The sequence below is a fragment of the Phyllopteryx taeniolatus genome, chromosome 1 (genome assembly GCF_024500385.1).
Source record: "Phyllopteryx taeniolatus isolate TA_2022b chromosome 1, UOR_Ptae_1.2, whole genome shotgun sequence".
NCBI classification, from domain to species: Eukaryota; Metazoa; Chordata; class Actinopteri; order Syngnathiformes; family Syngnathidae; genus Phyllopteryx; species Phyllopteryx taeniolatus.
Genome location: NC_084502.1, coordinates 26,070,313 through 26,089,104, shown reverse-complemented (window position 1 = coordinate 26,089,104; position 18,792 = coordinate 26,070,313). Strand labels below are relative to the sequence as shown.

The window sequence follows — 18,792 nt, the reverse complement described above, 5'->3', positions numbered from 1 at the left end:
ACCCACTTCATAATGTACATCACAATAACCAGTATTCAGATCAGGGCTGAGCAAACCTTTGTGCTGAAGGGCTACATTTAACTTAGATTTTGTAGCTTAAATCCCCTGTGGCCCCCCAGGACCTATTTTGCCCATCCCTGAGCTATATCCTACAGAGATCATATGCACAACTAATCTTCAAGATGCTCTGGAGTTGAATTGTTTATGCATTAAGTGTCAGAAATAAATTTCAATATTTGCAGTGTTGCTCAACATACATAAAATAACAGCTTTTAAATAAAGACTATAGGCTTAATTGCTATCACAAGTTAAATACAGCAACCAAAATAGGAAATCGCTAATGACATGGAAAGGATTGGTTTGATGGAAACGAACTGTGGGCCCTGGTGAAACCCACATAGTATACAGTACATCTGGAAGGACATTTATTATACAGAGGTGCCTCAAAATATGTGGTCACACAAACTCATCTCAAGGCACCACTGTACAGCTAACTTAATTTTTTTCCTTAAATTCTAAACAAACACCATAAGTTTTTGTTTTTAAACATGATAGTTTTATTTTCAAGCATCTTAAAAAAACTTAGTTGTTGAATTTTCAGTTAAAATTTTTTGGGGGGAATAAGGCTTTGACAAAGTGAAGTGTGGTGAAGGCACTACATTGTCATGAATATAATTGCATTGGGCTGTACCTCCTATTTACCACCGACTATCAAGTCGTCTGCCTGCAAGGTCCATGAAAAGGCATGCTTGGATGAGGTTGGTGTGAAAGTTAGCTCTCTGACCTCACAAATGTTTTTGTGGATGAATGCTTTCCAAGCCAATTCTATTCTCAAACATTGGTCTCTTTGCGGAGGCGCTTCATCCGCTGCATGTTGTCCTCTATGGCCGTGGGATTGGTGATCTCTGTGGCACAGCTGGCAGGAAACCAGCCTCTCTCACCGTCGCGCATCCGCTCTCCATAGCACCAGCCTGTTGGGAGCATCGGGTCTAAGAGAGGGAGGCCCCGTGAGGTTTTGACAATGGAGACCAAAAAAAAAAAAAAAAAAAGCCTCACCATCCTCCTTCCTCTGGACGATGACGAGCTCGGCTTGCCTCAGGCCCAGCTCGTCGGGCTCTTTGGGCATGTAGGCTTTGGTGGCCTCGTACTGGGGCAGACCTAAAACACATTCCAATCCTTTACACTTTAAGAATCACTGCGCTAGTGTCTCCTTCTAGTGGTATGTGAACGAATCATACAGTTCAACACATTTGCATATAATCTCTACAAACTGTCTTTAAAAAAATTAGGTACAGTTATTAAACTAATATTTAAATTGAATCATTCAGTAGTTCTCCCCCCCCCATATGGAAATGCAGTGTTAGTGTACAAACTGCATAATATTAAATATTGTTAGCCTATTAGCATAATTTCCTAAGTCATTGAAATGATTTCAGAAAACAATGACCCAAGTCACAAAAAGTATATACTGCATTCCCTCGCATATTTACAATTTCAAATGGATACTCCCAGATTAACCTATTGCCTTTTTTTTTTAACTATCCCAGGTCATTTTCTGAAAAACACCGTCTAATAAAAGTATTGGTTTGGTGTCAACAAACTATGTTGAAGTGATTTGAGGAGATTATATAGTGATTTTGCACCATCTTGTGGCAACCTGGTGCTAAGGAACAATGTGGAGGTGAGTTGAGGAGCTTCATGTAGTGCTTTATTGGCAATTATATACCTGTTAAGGAAGATGTCAATTACACATGGATTTTCAATATTTGTGGCAGGGCTTGGCATTGTTCCCGTGTAATAGCGAATTCACCTATTCGCCGATTTTTTTTTGGGGTGGGGACCTGTTATTTGTGCTACTCTTCTATTAGACAGGGGTTTGTCACCATCTTGTGGCATTTTGGTGCCAAGGACGTGTTGACATGTCACATCTCAACTGAAATAAGTTTTGTACATTTGGGAGGAGCCAAGTTTAGCATAGGAGGCGAAGATGCATCGTCCACCCATGCACATACACGCTCCTTTCTAAAGAGACTGGGCTTAAAATATGCAGCTCAAATATGCATGATTAAAACAGGATGTTGAAGAAGCACACATTTATCTGAAATAACTAACTGTTCTCTGTGTAACCCTCCACTACAAACAGCTCCATTGGCAGACACATCCAAGTCAGAGCACATTGAACATACAGTAACGGTCCTTTAATAAGTACTTGTGATGTCATTCTTACCCTCTTTGCAGGAGAAAAGCTCTGTCTGCTTGTGCTGGGTGAGAGCGACTATCCAGCGTGCCCGGTCCACCCTTGCCAACGATACAGATTAAAAAAAAATAAATAAATAAAAGAAGAAAACATCAATGCACAGGTGGAAAATTTACTCATGCTGTACTGCAGCGTAAAATTAAGTAACAAGGCCATTTTGACTAACGAGTTGGAAGTCCAGATGTCTTTTCAAGTGTAGGAGTAATGTGGAATAAAAGTAAAAAACGGTCAGAAAAAGAAATACTAAAGTTAAAGTGCAGATACCTGAAAAATCTACTCCCCCGCCCCCCCTTTTTTTTATTTTATTTTCCTACTTGTACTTCACGTGTGACCGTTGCCCACAGCAGATAGGCTTTTTAGACTTCTCACAGCAGGGATAGCCAAACCCAAAGCACTCTACTCAACCTGCATGAAACGTACACTCGCTGGCCACAATATTAAAGAGTCCGCCTGCAATCTAATGAGCTCCAAAGCTTGAGATGCATCACCAAAAGAGGTATTCATTCAACAATGTGGTGAGCTCATCAGTTCCACGAGAAAGTTCGAATCAGTAGGAACAGCTCTAAGCACTCATGTAGTCTGTTTTTTTTTGGGGGGGGGGGGGGGGGTTGTTTTTGTAAATAGTCACTAGAGGGAGTCAAACGCTAGAGCTCTGAGAATCTCTGCTTGAGACAACACTGGGGGGCGAATGTACCTGGACTCAGCCACTAGGGTGGTACGCTCTTGTCGGCCCTCACTGTTCTTGCTCATGAGCAGCTTGAAGGACAGATTTTGGCCGGAGCTGCTCTTGGCAAGTGGCGACGCCTGACCGTCTGTTTCATCGCTGACCTCCACCTCCACATTCTCCAGGGTGGCGTAGTCCATCACCACAAAGCTGTCCTCACTGACGGAATAAACAGCTATTTTGGTGAGGGCAAATTCACCTTAGTTCTTACATACTATGCTTATGCTGTGTTACACTGTGTATTAAATATTGTACTCATGTAAGAGTACTGTTACGTAAAAAGTAGTCCTCCAAATAATTACTTGTGCAAGAGTAAGAAAGTACTCAGTGAAAAAAGTACTCAAGTCCTAACTAAATGATTTATTTTTTAAATCATGAATGTCAAATTAAAATATCTAAATAAAATATGAATGTGCAAATTCAGATATTGCTGAACAATATAATTTTTTCTAAAACAAATAAAATCTTTATAAAATAAAACCTTTAAAAGGTACAGGAACAAATTAAGGCAAATTCAGCTACAAGAGCTACTTTTATTCTCATTGTTTCTACTTGTTAAGCAACAATAGTATAGACTCACCAGGCAGATTATAAAAACAGGAACAAGGCTGCAGCGGATATAAAAAAAAAAAAAGTATACACCCCCCCAGTTCAAATGCCAGGTTTTTGTGATGTAAAAGAATTTCGACCATAAACACACACACACACATATATGTATATACACAGCGGGTACAGAAAGTATCCAGACCCCCTTACGTTTTTCACTCTTTTTTATATTGCAGCCATTTGCTAAAATAATTTAACAAATTATTTTAGCAAATTAGATTTTAACAAATTGCTGCAATATAACAGAGTGAAAATGTTAAGGGGGTCTGAAAACGTTCCGTACCCACTGTATATGTGTTTATATATATATAGAGATAGAGAGAGAGAGAGAGAGAGAGAGAGAGAGAGAGAGAGAGAGAGAGAGAGAGAGAGAGAGAGAGAGAGAGAGAGAGAGAGAGAGAGAGAGAGATAGAGAGAGAGAGAGAGAGAGAGAGAGAGAGACTTTTAACATTGGACCCTTGAATTACGCTGGACACAAGGAAAGTTAAATTTATAGTAGAAAAAAAATGTAATCACATTACTTACATTAATCAAAAAGCTTTACCAAGAAGCTCATTGGCAATGCATCCAGTAGGACTGTTTGCTTATATTGTTAGCGTTGCAATAGAGTTAAAAACACACTTTTTTATTTCCTGGGTGAAGATTGAGAACCCATTCTAAACAGGCGATACCTTGTGACACCACCTGCCCCCTACATACAACGTTGTCCTTTCGACCCTTCTGAAGAAAGACACTTTTGGCCTTGCGCTTTCCTCCACAAACATTTTTACAACTGAATGGAATATGAATAAGGGCGAAGGACTCTCGATGGGGGCTAGAGGCCTCTCCAATGCTGATGCTCATCCATTCTATTTACTTTTGAAGGCCACTTCTAAAACAATATGGATAATGGAGTTGAAATGACGCATTTTCCATTCCAGTGTGACTGACCTCTTCCTCTTGGTGACAATAAGTACATCATTGAAGAGAAACAGGTATTTGCTCCTGTTACTGAACGCTCTCCAGATGCTTAGCTCTTCAGCACAGATGGCCAGCTCGCCACGTTTCTTCAGCCAGCGTGACGACGACACCAGTGGAAACGGCTGTGGGGACACCAAGGTTATTTTCTCAATGTGAAGCAAATTGGAACATTTTTCTCCCTAATAGGAAGTCACACGTTCGCATGGTCACTTGTTGCTAGGAAGAGTCTGTAGATCTCAACCAGAACTGCCCCATAGGCAGAGGTGGGTAGGAACACGCTAGATTTACTCTGTTACATTTACTGAAGTAACCTTTTGGACAAATTGTACTTCTCAGAGTAGTTTTAATGAAGCATACGTTTTACTTGATTTATTTTTATTATTTTTGTTTAGAAGAAATGGTACTTTTACTCCATTACAATAATCTACATGCCGATCGCTACTTTCATTTATCAATAATTGCGTGTGCAATCTATTTTTAGACTTTTGTTTTTGACTTCCGCATGGGACGCCATTGCTCCAATCCACCGTGATCACCAGTGATGTTTGACTCAAGTTCACCAAACGACACAAGAAAGTCACATGTCCGCACACAAAGTCCTCTGTTGGGCTTTGCGAGCCAATCAAAGTGAGTCGTGACAGCCGCACGCAACTCATATTTACATTACAGACCATGAAATTCAGCGTATTTTAGTCACTGCCCAAAATTGGATATTTCAGGCCACTTCTCACTTAAGAAAACACCTTGCATTAAGTTGCAGATGTTTTTGCTATTGTTTTGGCTGTGCATATGGCAACATTAGCACTATTTTACAGTAACAAGTAACTGTAAAACATGCTTCAGTCATTTTTTTTTGGATAAAGCAAATAATGTTTATGTAAGGTTTTTTCTCCACTTAATTGAAATATGGCAGGTGTGTGTAGACTTCCATTGAACATGTGTTTGAATGTGATCTGTTACTTCTGAACACAGCCACATGCCAGTGCATCCTTGTGCAACCAGATTTATTTTCATTTATTTTATTCAAACTTTATTTAACCAGGTAAAAGACCAGTTAAAATAGAACATCTCTTTTGCAATGGTGACCTGGCCAAGAAGGCAGCATAAATGGTGGAAAAAGTTTTAAAATTATTTATCTCAGACATTATTATTATTATTATATAATTTATCTTTTACAACTCAAAAACCTGGCATTTGAAAAGAGGTTTGTATACTTTTTATATCCTCAGCAGCCTTGTTCCTGTTTTTGTAATCTGCCTGGTGAGCCTACAGTATTGTGCTGTTCAACAAGTGGAAACAATATAGTATAAGACCATTTCTTGTCATTCATCCAGGTCATTTCATTTTCAGGGCATTGAACCGATCTCAACTGGATTGTTTTGTTACGCCCTCTTAAACCGATCTCCAGACCCCTAAACAATTATTGGTCTAAGGTTTGTGAAAAAAGGTGTACTTTCATTCCTATATGATATGTAATGTCTAATGATACAAATTTATATTTTGAAAATTTTTGCTGCTCACTCGAGAATCATGATGTTGTCGCAGGCACCGCCATATCATATCTGACCGGAAGGACTTGCGGGCTACAGACCAATGTGTGCGTGTGTTACGTGTTCCTCGCTATCTACTTTTTTCTAATGTAACTGGTAAATTGCCGCTTAATTTCCACCGCGACGCTGTCTTTTGTTGGCTACTTTAAGATGTTTCACTTGGAACTTACTCCTTCTTGGATCGCTACGGAAGCTAACAAGCGCCTGCCGCTAGCTCCCGCAACTGCTAGCATCTTCAGACTTGCAGCACAAACACAGCCGGTGAAAAACAATGCCTGGCGGAATATCAATCAACTATTACCCAACGACTTGATTCATCCAACACCGTGGGCTCCGAGGGGAACACTTGTGCGGGAAACAAGCACCGCAACGACAACGCCACTCTTGCCCTAGTCAGCAATCGCTACATCCCGACTCCTTTGTACCTGCCCAGTCATCGCATGCCACAGCCGGCATGGCCCCAGTCGCAGCTTACCCGGTAAAAATTTACTATTTTCAAGAGTGCAATTCAACTGTTATACTTAACGTATCATTGAGTGGATCACCGTCTTTGTTCGTTGCTAATATGAGAACACGTGTAGAAATGGTGAGGAGATGACACAAACGTTCAGTAAAAAAATCATATGAATTACAGCGCATTCACAGAGAGCAGAATATTTATTTTAAAAACCTAATAAAATACAGATAATACCTCATGTTTTGAGCATGCATAGCAGTAAGTCAACGGTACGCGTTATAGATAGGTATAAGGGGTTTTCACATTTTTGGGGTCGGTTTTGAGGGTGCATATTATACTCTAGAGCGTATTATACACGGGAAGTTAGTAGGGATGTCCCGATCCAACTTTATCACTTCCGATTCGATGCCGATATTGCAGCCTTGAGTTTTCAGTCTATACTGATATCGGTCCGACCAGATATCAACAATAATTATACATACTTTACTTATTTTGTAGTATAGAATGTTAGAAAAGGCAAGTGATATTACTCAAAAAGAGAACAAAAATCAGCAACACTAGGTATGAGAAAAACCTGACCCATTTATTATAAACCAATGGGTTACATAAAGTACCGTAATTTCTTGTGCATAATGCAAATTTCCCCCAAAAATATCATCAAGTCAATAGTGCGCATTATACATAGGTATAGGGAAATGTGAAAAAACCTCACATTTTATAAATGTATGCCGCCACCGAGAGGGTTATGAGAAAGGTGTACACTTTCATTCCAATATGCCACCGCCACCTCGAGGTTATGAAAAAGGTGTAGCTAACACTTTCATTCCAATATGACAGGGGTACGTATGACTGGATATATGTACAGTTGTGATCATAAGTTTACATACCCTGGCAGAATTTTTGAAATATTTTTTATTTTAAATACAACTGATGACTGAAAAATAACCACCATAATTTCTTTATGGTTATGTTTTGTTTAATGATAATGCTTTTCTGAAATGCCTGGCCCTTCATGTTTTCTTTCAAGAATTGTGCCCATCTTACAAATTCTGCCTGGGTAATCAAACATATGCAGCTCACATCTCTGTAGCAATCATTATCTGAATCATCAGTAAATAAATGTTGAGGGCTTCAATTTTGATACATTTTTCATAGATTCACAGCATCATGCATGAGCATAATGCCGGTGGGTCTTGAGTCTGACATATTTGACCTAGACAGAGAGGCAGGAACTGAAACTCCAAAAGCAAAATGACATGTTTTACCTTGATTTTACCAAACTCCATCTGTTTCTGGATGGTGTACATCTGTTCCGTCCTCTCCATCCGCTGTGCACCGTCATTGCAGCTGCCGACCAACTATTGAATGGTAAAATGATGAGGCAAAGAATCTGGACGTGAGACTGCACAGATGCGGAATCAGCGCCAAGTGTTTCTACCTTGCTGATGGCATGCAACGCCCAGACTGCAGCAAAGTACTCGGCGGTCTTGTCAGGAGTCTTCTGGCAAATTGTCTGTGAGGGGAACCCCCCCGTGAAAAAAAAAACACCATTACTGGGGAAATAACAGACAGAAAAGCGATGGTGGCGCAATAATATGACATTGCCATAAGATCGTCCAATCAGATATCATCCCTACAAAGCCATTAGCAGGCAATATTAGCGAATTGCTACTCATTGCAATATTTGGTGTCTCATGAAGGGAAAATGAATGCTTGAGATTGGTACAACGTTAATCTTGGTACAACGTTAATCTTTTACAATTAGAGAATTATTGTTAAAGGTCAAACTGACATCCAGCAGCAGTGGCAGTCTGGTAACACGTTGCATGGGAAGGATGAGAAAAGAGATCATTGGGAGGCCTCCACATTCACTGCTCCCTTCAATTTGCTTCAAGGTGTCCTTAAACGCACCATTACTGCTCCTAAAAGACGGTCAAAAAAGAAGCTTTTAGGTCAACATTTGCATGAGGCTGTCGCCAAGAGGACACACTCACAGGAGCTTCTGCAACGTCCTCTGCTGGAAGGTCTCATTGGAACAGTAGACGATGTACGGCTCAAAGTGGTGGGCGGCGTGGTTCTGGACAATGTCGCTAATGTCCCGGATGACTGGGTTGTCATAGTGACGCCGCTCAAGATCCTCAAAAAAGCTGGAATGAAGAAAATATGCCGATGGGTACTGTTATATTATCTGCCTACATCTGTTGCTGCAGTATTTGTGTTCAAATATCCATTGCTGGTTATAACACTGCAACACCAATGCAATTTATTAGCCCGTCTATGGCATTTTGCATTGTGCGTTAGCATGAAGCTAGCGTATCTCAAATTGTCTTCTCCAAATCAAAGCAAAAACAACAAAGAAATCTGCCGTGTAATGACTTCTATGTCAAAAAACTTGTAAATCAGGTCACTCATAAGCCAGGGTACCAATGTATATTGTATTACATTGCACTATGGTTGTTTCTTTTAAGAGATCAAAGTCAATATCTGTTCTGTTAAAATGAGATATATAATCAAAGCATTGTGAGTGTATTCCTTATGAGCACAACAAACAGTCGATAAATGAATTGTAGCCACACCCTTGCAGAAAGCCTGTTTAACAAAACAAACAAAAAAAAGGGTCAAATGACACCATGCAGGCCAGGAACCAGAGGGACACACCACATATTTACGCAAATGTGAATCATTATGTGCCCTTGGATGACGCTTCCTCTTGTATTCGCAAACTACTAAAGACGTTTTTTTCCTCGCTACAGTATCCGTTGATATGGTCTGCGTAATGCAGCACATTATCATTTTAAAGCCCCAAAATACCACGCAGAGCAGCGAGGCAGCAAAACCTGTTTGCCAAGCGTGTTTTAACATGTTGATGGGGCCTACAAGATACTTAACCCATGCTATAGGGATGGGGGAGCCTGACATTTTAAATCACTTCTGAAACGGCACTGTATAAAACAATAAAATGTGTGTATGGAATAAAAACACAAAACAGCACGAGTAGAGCATTGTTCCCACCGTTTGCTGACTTGGTGGATAACAGAGATGTTGGAGAAGAGGTGGTGATGCTCTGTGGTCGTCATGGTTTTCCTCAGAGCTTCACTCTCCTTAAAATGTCGCACCAGGATACCCAGGCTGTGCAGGTATGAATGTTCTGATGTGATTATTTCAAAGATTGCCTGTCAAATTGTTCAAAAAGAGACCCAATAATAAGTATTACAAACAGCAGTTTCAACTGTATCAGTCAAACAAACTGTGGGCAAATCAAATGGATAAGATTGAAACGCTGATTTCTTTTGGGGGGGGGGGGTTGGGGGGGGTTATACTGCTGAATATAAGCCCAAAAGCAAATATGAGTGTTTGGCCTGGTGGCAGAAGAAAAAGGTGTTGCCACGGAAACTTTAATCAAGTTGAAGCAATAAAGACCAACAAGGTTTCCTTAGGCATAAAAGTGCCCACGCAGCAGACAGCATGGCAGGGTGTGGCTTTACTCAGGTACCAGAGTGCAAACAGGGTGGACCTTTGGTATTGACACAAAATAAAAGCAATAACAAAAAGGGGAAATCCGTCTTCTGCTTAAATTACTTCACACCATGTCAATATTTTTACATTATTATATCATCACACGTTTAGTCAGATGTCGGCATGACTTGTGATTTCAATAGACATTTTACTTATGAGGTTACACTCTCTTGGCGCAAATAGCACTGCGCCAAGAGAGAATAGAATATTGATCGCAGCATTATTATTATTCCAGAGACGATGATGATAGTGAATATACAACTTGGAACTTCACAACTTGCAAGTAAGCAACATCAGAAATTGTAAAAAAAAATGCAATGCAAAATGCAATATGCAGGACGGATTAATACATACCTGCACAGTACCTAAGGCCTTTAAATGGACATTAAAAACACATGGATTTGAATGTACATTGGATGAAAAAAAAAAAGTCATCTTAAAACGGTTAACAATATAGAACAGCTGACTAGATAGATCCAATTCTTATCCCAATTAGGCACACCACAGTGAGTGCACCCACAGGGGCCCCTGATCACCTTTATTTCAGTTTTGGCAATAAGGTTACATTTGCCTGTTATTAGGATAAATAAAACGTAGCAGCACACAAATCAAGAGATGGAATACTTACCTCTTGTCTCTTTCTCTCTTGAGGCGAGATCATCTTCAGTATGCCGGTGTCCTTCACCTTCATGAAGCAGTAATACAAATTATGTGTAAATGCCATTGTTATGAGTCTGTCATATAAAGACCAAACACAGCAGATATAAAAACCTGCATGTCTGAATCATGTAGAGACCCCCCAATTATCATCATCACGTTTGTGCATGGGTGTGGGCCGAATTTTACCTGTGGCAGCTGGCTCCAGGTGAGCTGCGCTGGCCTGTAGCTCTTCACCACGATGCTCTGGTCCTCGACAGGAGCTTCCACCACTACAAAGTCGTCCAGTAGCTCATCCTGGTTGGTAGAGTGCAAACCCCGCTCTCGGATCTCCTGGTAGAGGCACGGCGTTGCTGGGGAGCAAACCCACAAATTAATCATTTCAGGGTTGTCTGGTAAGGTTTGCGCGTCAACAATGTCAGTGTATTATTTAATGGCCAAATATGGAGAGAACGGAGCGTTTCTCCAGATCAACTCTGCATGTAAAATACGATGTTTGTGGCGTCACTTAAGAATACTGAATAAATGATCACGACAGCTTTTTCTTCTTGTCAACACACAGTGACGAGTGGCTGAGTAGCTGAGGCTGCAGGACATTGCAATTCAATAATCAGGGCTCAACAATGGCACATTCAGCATTTGGAGTGCATTCCGAGTTCAAGCCATTCTTTTCGAAGAGAGCCCAAATCTGTCGAGAACTTGAAATCCACTTTAATTCTAGCGGCTCAGCAAATCATTATTCAAGCAAATGTACAACATTTATATGGGGATGTGGACTGTGACTCATTCATACCATCTTTGAATGATCCACGCTGTTTACGGTTCCTCTTTCTAGCCAGGGTTCGCTGAAGGATGACAACAGTTTATTAGTGAGAGAGATACATATTTTTTTGGTTCAGTTTCTCATTATATCTCACTTAATATCTTGTTTCAACATTTACTGATTTTAAATATCGTCTAGTATAAACTAAATTAGGACTTCCTCAAAAGGGTGCCTGATGTGGAAGATTTGAAAATATTTATGGAACACACCATGACCTCCATGACTAACAGAGAGCATCACTGAAGTAGAGCCCAGTTTCCATCAAACAGTACTGTAAGGTTTAAAAAAAGTTTTTCAATTTGGGTATCAAAATAACTGATTGGGACCATACCACTCTTTGGCTCCCTATTGTTGGGGTACCAATCGCAATGGTACAAAAAAGGTAGGAGCAGCACAGCAGTTTGTCAATTGGTCGAGAAAATTGCGACTTAATAGGAAACATTGGTTGGTGTCGCATTGCTTTTTACGTAGCTATCAACACAAGCCACATCAGGGATTCCTTACTGCTTGGTGAAAATGTGGCTTAAAAAGAACATATGGAGAACTGAGATTTTAATTGCCTGTACACAAATGGTGTAATAATAATGTAAAATTAAACAATAAACAATCTTTTGTTAGATGCCTATTTCTAAAAATGTATCTCTGACCCAGCTGTTAGGAACTTCACCAAATTGTGATGCAACAGTGCAGTTGCGAGAATACCCACAGTTTCTCCACCAATGACTTGACACTAGGATGTGCTAAGATTAGCTATGTTCAAGTGACAGAGTACAATGTCTAAATATTATGTCCAATCCCAAAGGTAAGCAAAGCTGCGCTGGGTTTTGTTATATGCACAGGTTAGCATTAGCATTGGGGGGTGGGGGGGTCTCAATAAGGAGCTTCCCTAGGCAACGAAGGCCGTACCAGGGTTTACCAGGTTAAATTCTTAACCAACTATCACACCAACCCCAAGCCCATCTATTTGTTAGTTAGTAGGCTAATTCCTGGTTTGGTTCATGGAGTATGAAAAACAAACAGGCACTAATGAAATAGTGACTCCATCCATCCATTTTCTTCACCGCTTATCCCCATTAGGGTCACGGGTGAGCTGGACCCTATCCCAGCTGACTTTGGGCGAGAGGTGAGGTCAACCCTGGACTGGTTTTCAGTCAATCGCAGAGCAATATAGTTACTAGAGCAGTACAACTAAATGAGTGTTTGCCCCCACCAAAATTTTAATGCCTTCTTCCTTGGCTTCCCTTGTGCCAGCTCACTACAGTTTTGTGGAGACCGGTTTTGTATTTTTGCATAATCTTGTTAGTCTTTCTATTGACTATCTGTTATTATTTAACTTAATACAATAAAAAATGTACAGTAGTGATTGCGACCGGCAATTTTTGGTACTGTATGACTTGTGACGCGCAAGCCTGCCTTTATTTACTTAAAGCCAGAAGAAATGGGCAAAGCAACCTCTACCTTCCTCCCAGGACTGCGAGCTGCACCTGGACTGGATGCTCTGCCTTCTTTCAGAGGTTTTAGTGCCTTTGCAGCCCCTTTCCCCCTCGCCATAGCCTCAATGTCCAGGCTGGTCACTGCTGCTCTGTAGGACTTGTTTCTGCGGTTCCTCCTCAAAGCGAAGCCGTCTCCATCACTATCATAGTCCTCCCAGCTCACATCAGAGCCCTGGGCTGAGTGTCGGATGCGGGATCCGTTACTGGTATTCTCCAGTCCCACAGGGAACGTCACCACGGTGGTGTGGTGGCGGTTTTTGGGCCGGCTGGCCACGGCTAGGTTTTTGGGGATGATCTGCTGAGTGCCAAGCTTCAGCGCCACTGCACTTTGGGTGCTCAAAATCAGCTGCTGGGGCACCTCCAGCAAGTCAGGTTCATCCTCTTGGGTTTTGCGCACCTCAGGCCGGACAGTGGGGGAGTTTTGTGACTGGCAGCATTCATCGCCTGGTTCAGATATATGAAGTTCTGTGGAAAAGTGGCTCTCCAGAATTAGAGGGACCTGGTCACCCGCACGGCCGTCTGACTGGGTGTGAGACATGGTGTACTGCCTCTGTCACCTTGGCCCAGTCCACTGACCTCCTCTGCACCTAAAACATTGGGGTCTCTGTGGAAGACTAGGAAAAAACAGAGCATATTAAACATCACCACAAAGCGTTAAGCTTCACTGGAAACAAGCAGCAGGGAGCACATGAGCATCAAGACCTGGTCAACTCAACTGATTCTTTTTCCCAATTTTTTCGAGAGAGTGTCAACAACTGAAATAATGTGGGTACACAAGTGTGCACACCCTCTTACAGTATAACTCGGATGTGGCCGTGTTCAGAATTAATTAATTAGAATCACATTTAAACTTGTGCTAAATGGGAGTCAGCAATGCACACACCTGCCACCATATAGAATAGAATTAAAGTGCGAATCCTTCCTGCTTATTCAAACGTTTTGTAAACCAGTTCCAGCTGATGAAAAACAGTCTCAAAGCATAATCCTGACAACACCATGCTTCACTCGTGTTCTTTGGTGATGAGCAAACATACCTTTGTAATTATACCCCAAAAGGTTCAAATTTGGTTTCATCAGCCTAGAACAGATTTTCCCACCTGTTTGATAAATTTTGCTCACATTAATGTTGGAAAAAGTTTTGAAATGATTATCTTGGTGATTTATTTTTTAATCACAAAAACCTCAATCAAAATTAAGACAGTATTATGATATTAACACTATTCTCTTATTCTCTGGAGCCTATCCCAGCTATCATCGGGCAGGAGGCGGGGTACACCCTGAACTGGTTGCCAGCCAATTGCAGGGCACATACAAACAAACAACCATTTGCACTCACAGTCACACTTACGGGGAATGTATGCATGTTTTTGGGATGTGGGAGGAAACCGGAGTGCCCGGAGAAAACCCACGCAGGCACGGGGAGAACATGCAAACTCCACACAGGCGGGGCCGGGGATTGAACCGGGTCCTCAGAACTGTGAGGCTGACGCTCTAACCAGTCGCCCACCGTGCGACTCTTATAGAACAGCAAAATAATCCAAAAAGTAAGGAAAATAACACTTGTCCAAGTTACAGGGTGTACGTATATAGTTGTATATGGTCGTGTATGTCGGTGTATGTAGGGTGCCCCCCCCAATGTACTTACTCTTTGACTGACCATTACTCATTTCATTTTAATTTTGTATGTTAAAATAGATATCAGTCTGATGAGTTAGATTACAGAAAATAACATTAAATTGCTAAAATTTTAATGACATAAAAGAAAAGACACGTTATATCAATCAATCAAGAGTACCAAGTACATTATTTTTTTTTTCATTTTACATATACTTGCGGTATTTGCAGTGAGACAAACTTTAAATGCACGCTTAAAGGGTAACGTTAAAATTTAAATGTTTATATCCATGCAAAACAATTCCAACATTTGGATCGGTTTATGCCATACGCAAAGTGACGCAGGTTTCCATATTTATTTCTCCGACACGGTGACTTCTATGAGTATGTTCATTGTTTTCCTCCTCGCAGTCGCAGTCTCAGTGTATGAGAGTCGGATTAGGGTGGGAAAAAAAAATGTCTGCTTCACATTCCCATGGTTTATTTATGGCGAGGTGACATGCAACAAAACAAGCAAGTGAGGCTGCAACAGCTGTCTTACCTGAGCGAGGTGAACTTTCAAAACTTCTTACTCTCGGCTAAAAAGGCGGAAAAAAGAGAGAGAGAGAAACGAGACCTCAACTGTGTTCGCTGCTGGTCGAGGCATTCGTGTCACATATTTTGTGCCATAAACTGCCACTTCCTGCAATGGTGGCTCCCTGCTGACGTCATCGGCACAGGTGAGCGTCAGCCAATGACAGAAATGTGCAAAAAAAAATACATAAATAAATAAAAACAAACAAACACACACACACACACACACACACACAAATCTCTCTATTCATGCCTGTGAATATTCTCATTTAGACAGGTCATTTCATTCGCAGGGCGTTAAATCGATCGCAACTGGAACACGTTTTGCCTCTCATTCACTTCATGCAACAACTATCCATCCATCCATTTTCTGAGCCGCTTCCCCTCACTAGGGTCGCGGGCGTGCTGGAGCCTATCCCAGCTATCATCGGGCAGGAGGCGGGGTACACCCTGAACTGGTTGCCAGCCAATCGCAGGGCACATACAAACAAACAAACAACCATTCGCACTCACAGTCACACCTACGGGCAATTTAGAGTCTCCAATTAATGCATGTTTTTGGGATGTGGGAGGAAACCGGAGTGCCCGGAGAAAACCCACGCAGGCACGGGGAGAACATGCAAACTCCACACAGGCGGGGCCGGGGCATGCAACAACTATTTAATCACAAACTTGATTCACCTCTTAAAAAGAATAGTTTCACATCAGTTGGACATTTCCTAAATGTAGTCTACACGTTTATATGACGAGATTATTTAGCAATGTTTCAAGTATAACTCGCCCCTTTGAATCTGTTTAGATTCTTCCTCATGTTTTACTCGTTTGTTGATCCTACAACTTCCAACAGGTCGTTAGTTCATGCTAGTGGCCAACACTTTGTACTACATCAAAAAAAAGGAAAAATAAATCAATTTAAAAAATAAATAAATAAACGCATTCAAACCATCACTAGATATCATTCTATTTGAAGGCGACCTCAAATATTGCTAGATCATATTGTTTCACACAATGTCTCTCTCTCTCTCTCTCTCTCTCTCTCTCAGTCCGTTTTTTTTATGCGGTGGAGTGCGGATACATCCTTACCAGATATATTGGCTTATATTGCATACAGTGTGTGATTGCACTGGGATGTTTGACGAACGTTGAAAAGGCTAAAACACAACCTACACCACATCACTGTAAACGGTCAATGAACTGCATTAAACCCCAATGTAGCAGTCACTTATATGTCAACTTGAGAAACGTGAATAAATACATAATTTCTACATAAACATATTATCCTTCTTTGAAGAGGTTCACATCCTTTTTTGCTTTTTAAATTTTTAAAAATTATTGCAACTGAACTCCACATCCTGCCCTTTATTTGAGTCAACAAAAGCAGTCCGCCCTATTTTTGTAATTACAATTTATTTCCATGTATTTTTTAACAGTCTGAAAACCTAACCATGCGTGCATGTATTAGCCAACATTCTATCCAATCAAGGCTGAGATCCAGTATGCAAACACTGAAATTATCATAATCAGAGAGGGTGACTATGTACAGACTTTATATGCATAGAAAAATCAAATGGCGATAACGTAATTTTAAATTTCAATATCATATGGCAGCTAATGAGAGTCAATTATTTCCAAATGATGATGACATGAGGTGTGCACTGATTATCTATTGTAAACAATTAAATGATATAGTTTGTCAAATGTGTGATCCAACATCATATTAAAACCCAGTTACTACTTAGTGTTCTCCTGCAGAAAAAAAACACACATCTCGGGATTGATTAATATTATCTACTTGTGCAATACCCAGTGCGTGTTGACAAACTGCCTGCTGTAAAAATAAACTAGCCTGGATATCTGGGACCTCGGTTATGTATGCTTAATAAATTACAACATGCTTGATTCAAATTATGCAACATGCACACAACATTCATGATCACCATAGCATTAACACAAATAGAAAAATGAATTACGATCATTATAGCCTTTAAATTTTCCAGAGCTGAGTTAGAAAATGAACATGTGCGAATAATATTGACATGAATTGGATTTTGCTCAAATGTTCACATCTAGAAATTGTGAGTTTAGGTCAAGAGTTTTTTATTTTTGGAAAAGTAGAAGAATTGCTTCTTGGAAGAATGACAACTATGGCAATAAAGTCAAGATTGCGCTTTTTTGAGCGTTATACAAAAATGTTTTCATGATATAAATGCAGTGATTAGGAGGTCTATGTCAATGGTGTTACATAACGGTGAGTGTGGGTACTCTACAAAACATATATATAATGACAGCTCTTTTAACCCCTTTCTGTGGCAACAATGCTAACAAATAGCCCCTTTTTTCCCCCTCACTCGCTGTTTGTTTGAGAAAGTCTAAGTGATTACATTGAATTTGCAGTAAAGCAAAGAGGTCTGAATTAAGGACACATGCAGTTTAAAGATGTCTTATGTGAGGGCAATCAGTGCATGCCAAAGCTATACTAATGCTTAAAAGTTGTCTTCATGAGACTTTCAACAAGGGTCGAGGTCACAGCCGCAATCGCCCGTAACGGTTCTGTGTCTGGACCGTGAGAGACAAAGACGGGACATCATCGGGAGAGGTGGTGAGCTCGTCCATGCTGAGGTCACAGCCAAACATTAGGGAGAGAAAAGGGATCAGTGAAGGCCTTAGGAATTGTGGGTGGATCAATGATGGGAAGGGTCCCATGAGCAGGAAAGGCCCGGTCACTGTTTGGCTATGTCGCCTTTCTTCAGGATGATTTGCCGTTGCCAAGGGGCAAGCTTGGTCTCATCGTAACCCAGGATCCTCAGTCGCTCCTGCTCGGTCTTCTCCTCCACCTCCTTGGCCTGTTTGGCTTCCTCTTCTACTTTCCTAAACGTATTCAGAGGACAAAGGCTGAAATTGTTTTAAATAAATAGACAACAAAAAAAACCACAACAATTATTTCCGAACGATTCTACTATTAATATACAAGTAGTACATGCACCACAACATTTACAAACACAGATTTTGACCACTTGATTAGCCAAATGCAGTTATTCTCAGTGTGGGATGCGTACCACTAGTGGTGCCCGCTTCCTCTAGTGTTAGGCATAAGACTGAATTACAGTAAATGTTTAAACTCCACAATGTTATAGTGGCTCAATAGTACAGTCAATTTGTTGAGTCCAGTTCAGTTGTATTTACGGTTAAGTACAGTATATTTGCATTTAATCTTTTAGAACCCTTTGTTTTCAACATTTTTAAGGTACGTTTTTTAAATTATTTGTGTATGCAATATATTTAAATTGGATCATTATTTAAGTACAGTTTTTTTTTATTTTCTGTTATTTAAGCGCAGTGTTGATGTTCAAACTGGCATAATGTTACTATACTTTTATGGGGAAATTCATTGTTGAGTTCATTTTTTAATGAACACTTGGGCTTCCTACGCTGCTGTAATTTAATGTTAGTTATTATGGTGGCACTTGGAGAGCCAAGTGTTTTTAAAGGTGGTACTTTATGTAAAAAGTGAGAGAACTACTTATAGACCAACTGCTGATACCTAGGTTTTTTTTGTTAACAT

The 18,792-nt window shown here is 40.6% G+C and overlaps 2 protein-coding genes across 8 annotated transcripts in view; both read right to left on the bottom strand.

Moving 5' to 3' along the window:
• Positions 1-188: 188 nt before the first annotated feature.
• arhgef16 (Rho guanine nucleotide exchange factor (GEF) 16) lies at positions 189-16,433 on the bottom strand. Of its 2 annotated transcripts, XM_061783606.1 has the most exons (15): positions 15,199-16,433; positions 13,009-13,657; positions 11,521-11,572; positions 10,917-11,080; positions 10,699-10,755; positions 9,567-9,727; positions 8,549-8,701; positions 8,347-8,476; positions 7,993-8,067; positions 7,820-7,912; positions 4,518-4,669; positions 2,952-3,140; positions 2,228-2,298; positions 1,057-1,158; positions 189-989 (listed from the first exon to the last, which is right to left on the bottom strand). In XM_061783606.1, the coding sequence occupies exons 2-15, from the start codon at positions 13,579-13,581 to the stop codon at positions 832-834; spliced, it is 2,130 nt and encodes a 709-aa protein (XP_061639590.1). In that variant the 5' UTR covers positions 13,582-13,657; positions 15,199-16,433; the 3' UTR covers positions 189-831. The 2 variants fall into 2 exon arrangements, with proteins under 2 accessions (XP_061639590.1, XP_061639600.1); XM_061783616.1 differs by lacking the exon at positions 2,952-3,140.
• A 141-nt stretch (positions 16,434-16,574) lies between these two features.
• espn (espin) overlaps positions 16,575-18,792 on the bottom strand; it is a 53,543-nt gene continuing 51,325 nt past the window's right edge. For all 6 annotated transcript variants that reach the window (XM_061783544.1, XM_061783563.1, XM_061783571.1 and 3 more), the window contains one exon: positions 16,575-18,098. In XM_061783544.1, the coding sequence (XP_061639528.1) occupies positions 17,951-18,098 (148 nt within the window). In that variant the 3' untranslated portion in view covers positions 16,575-17,950. The remainder of the gene's footprint in view (positions 18,099-18,792) is intronic.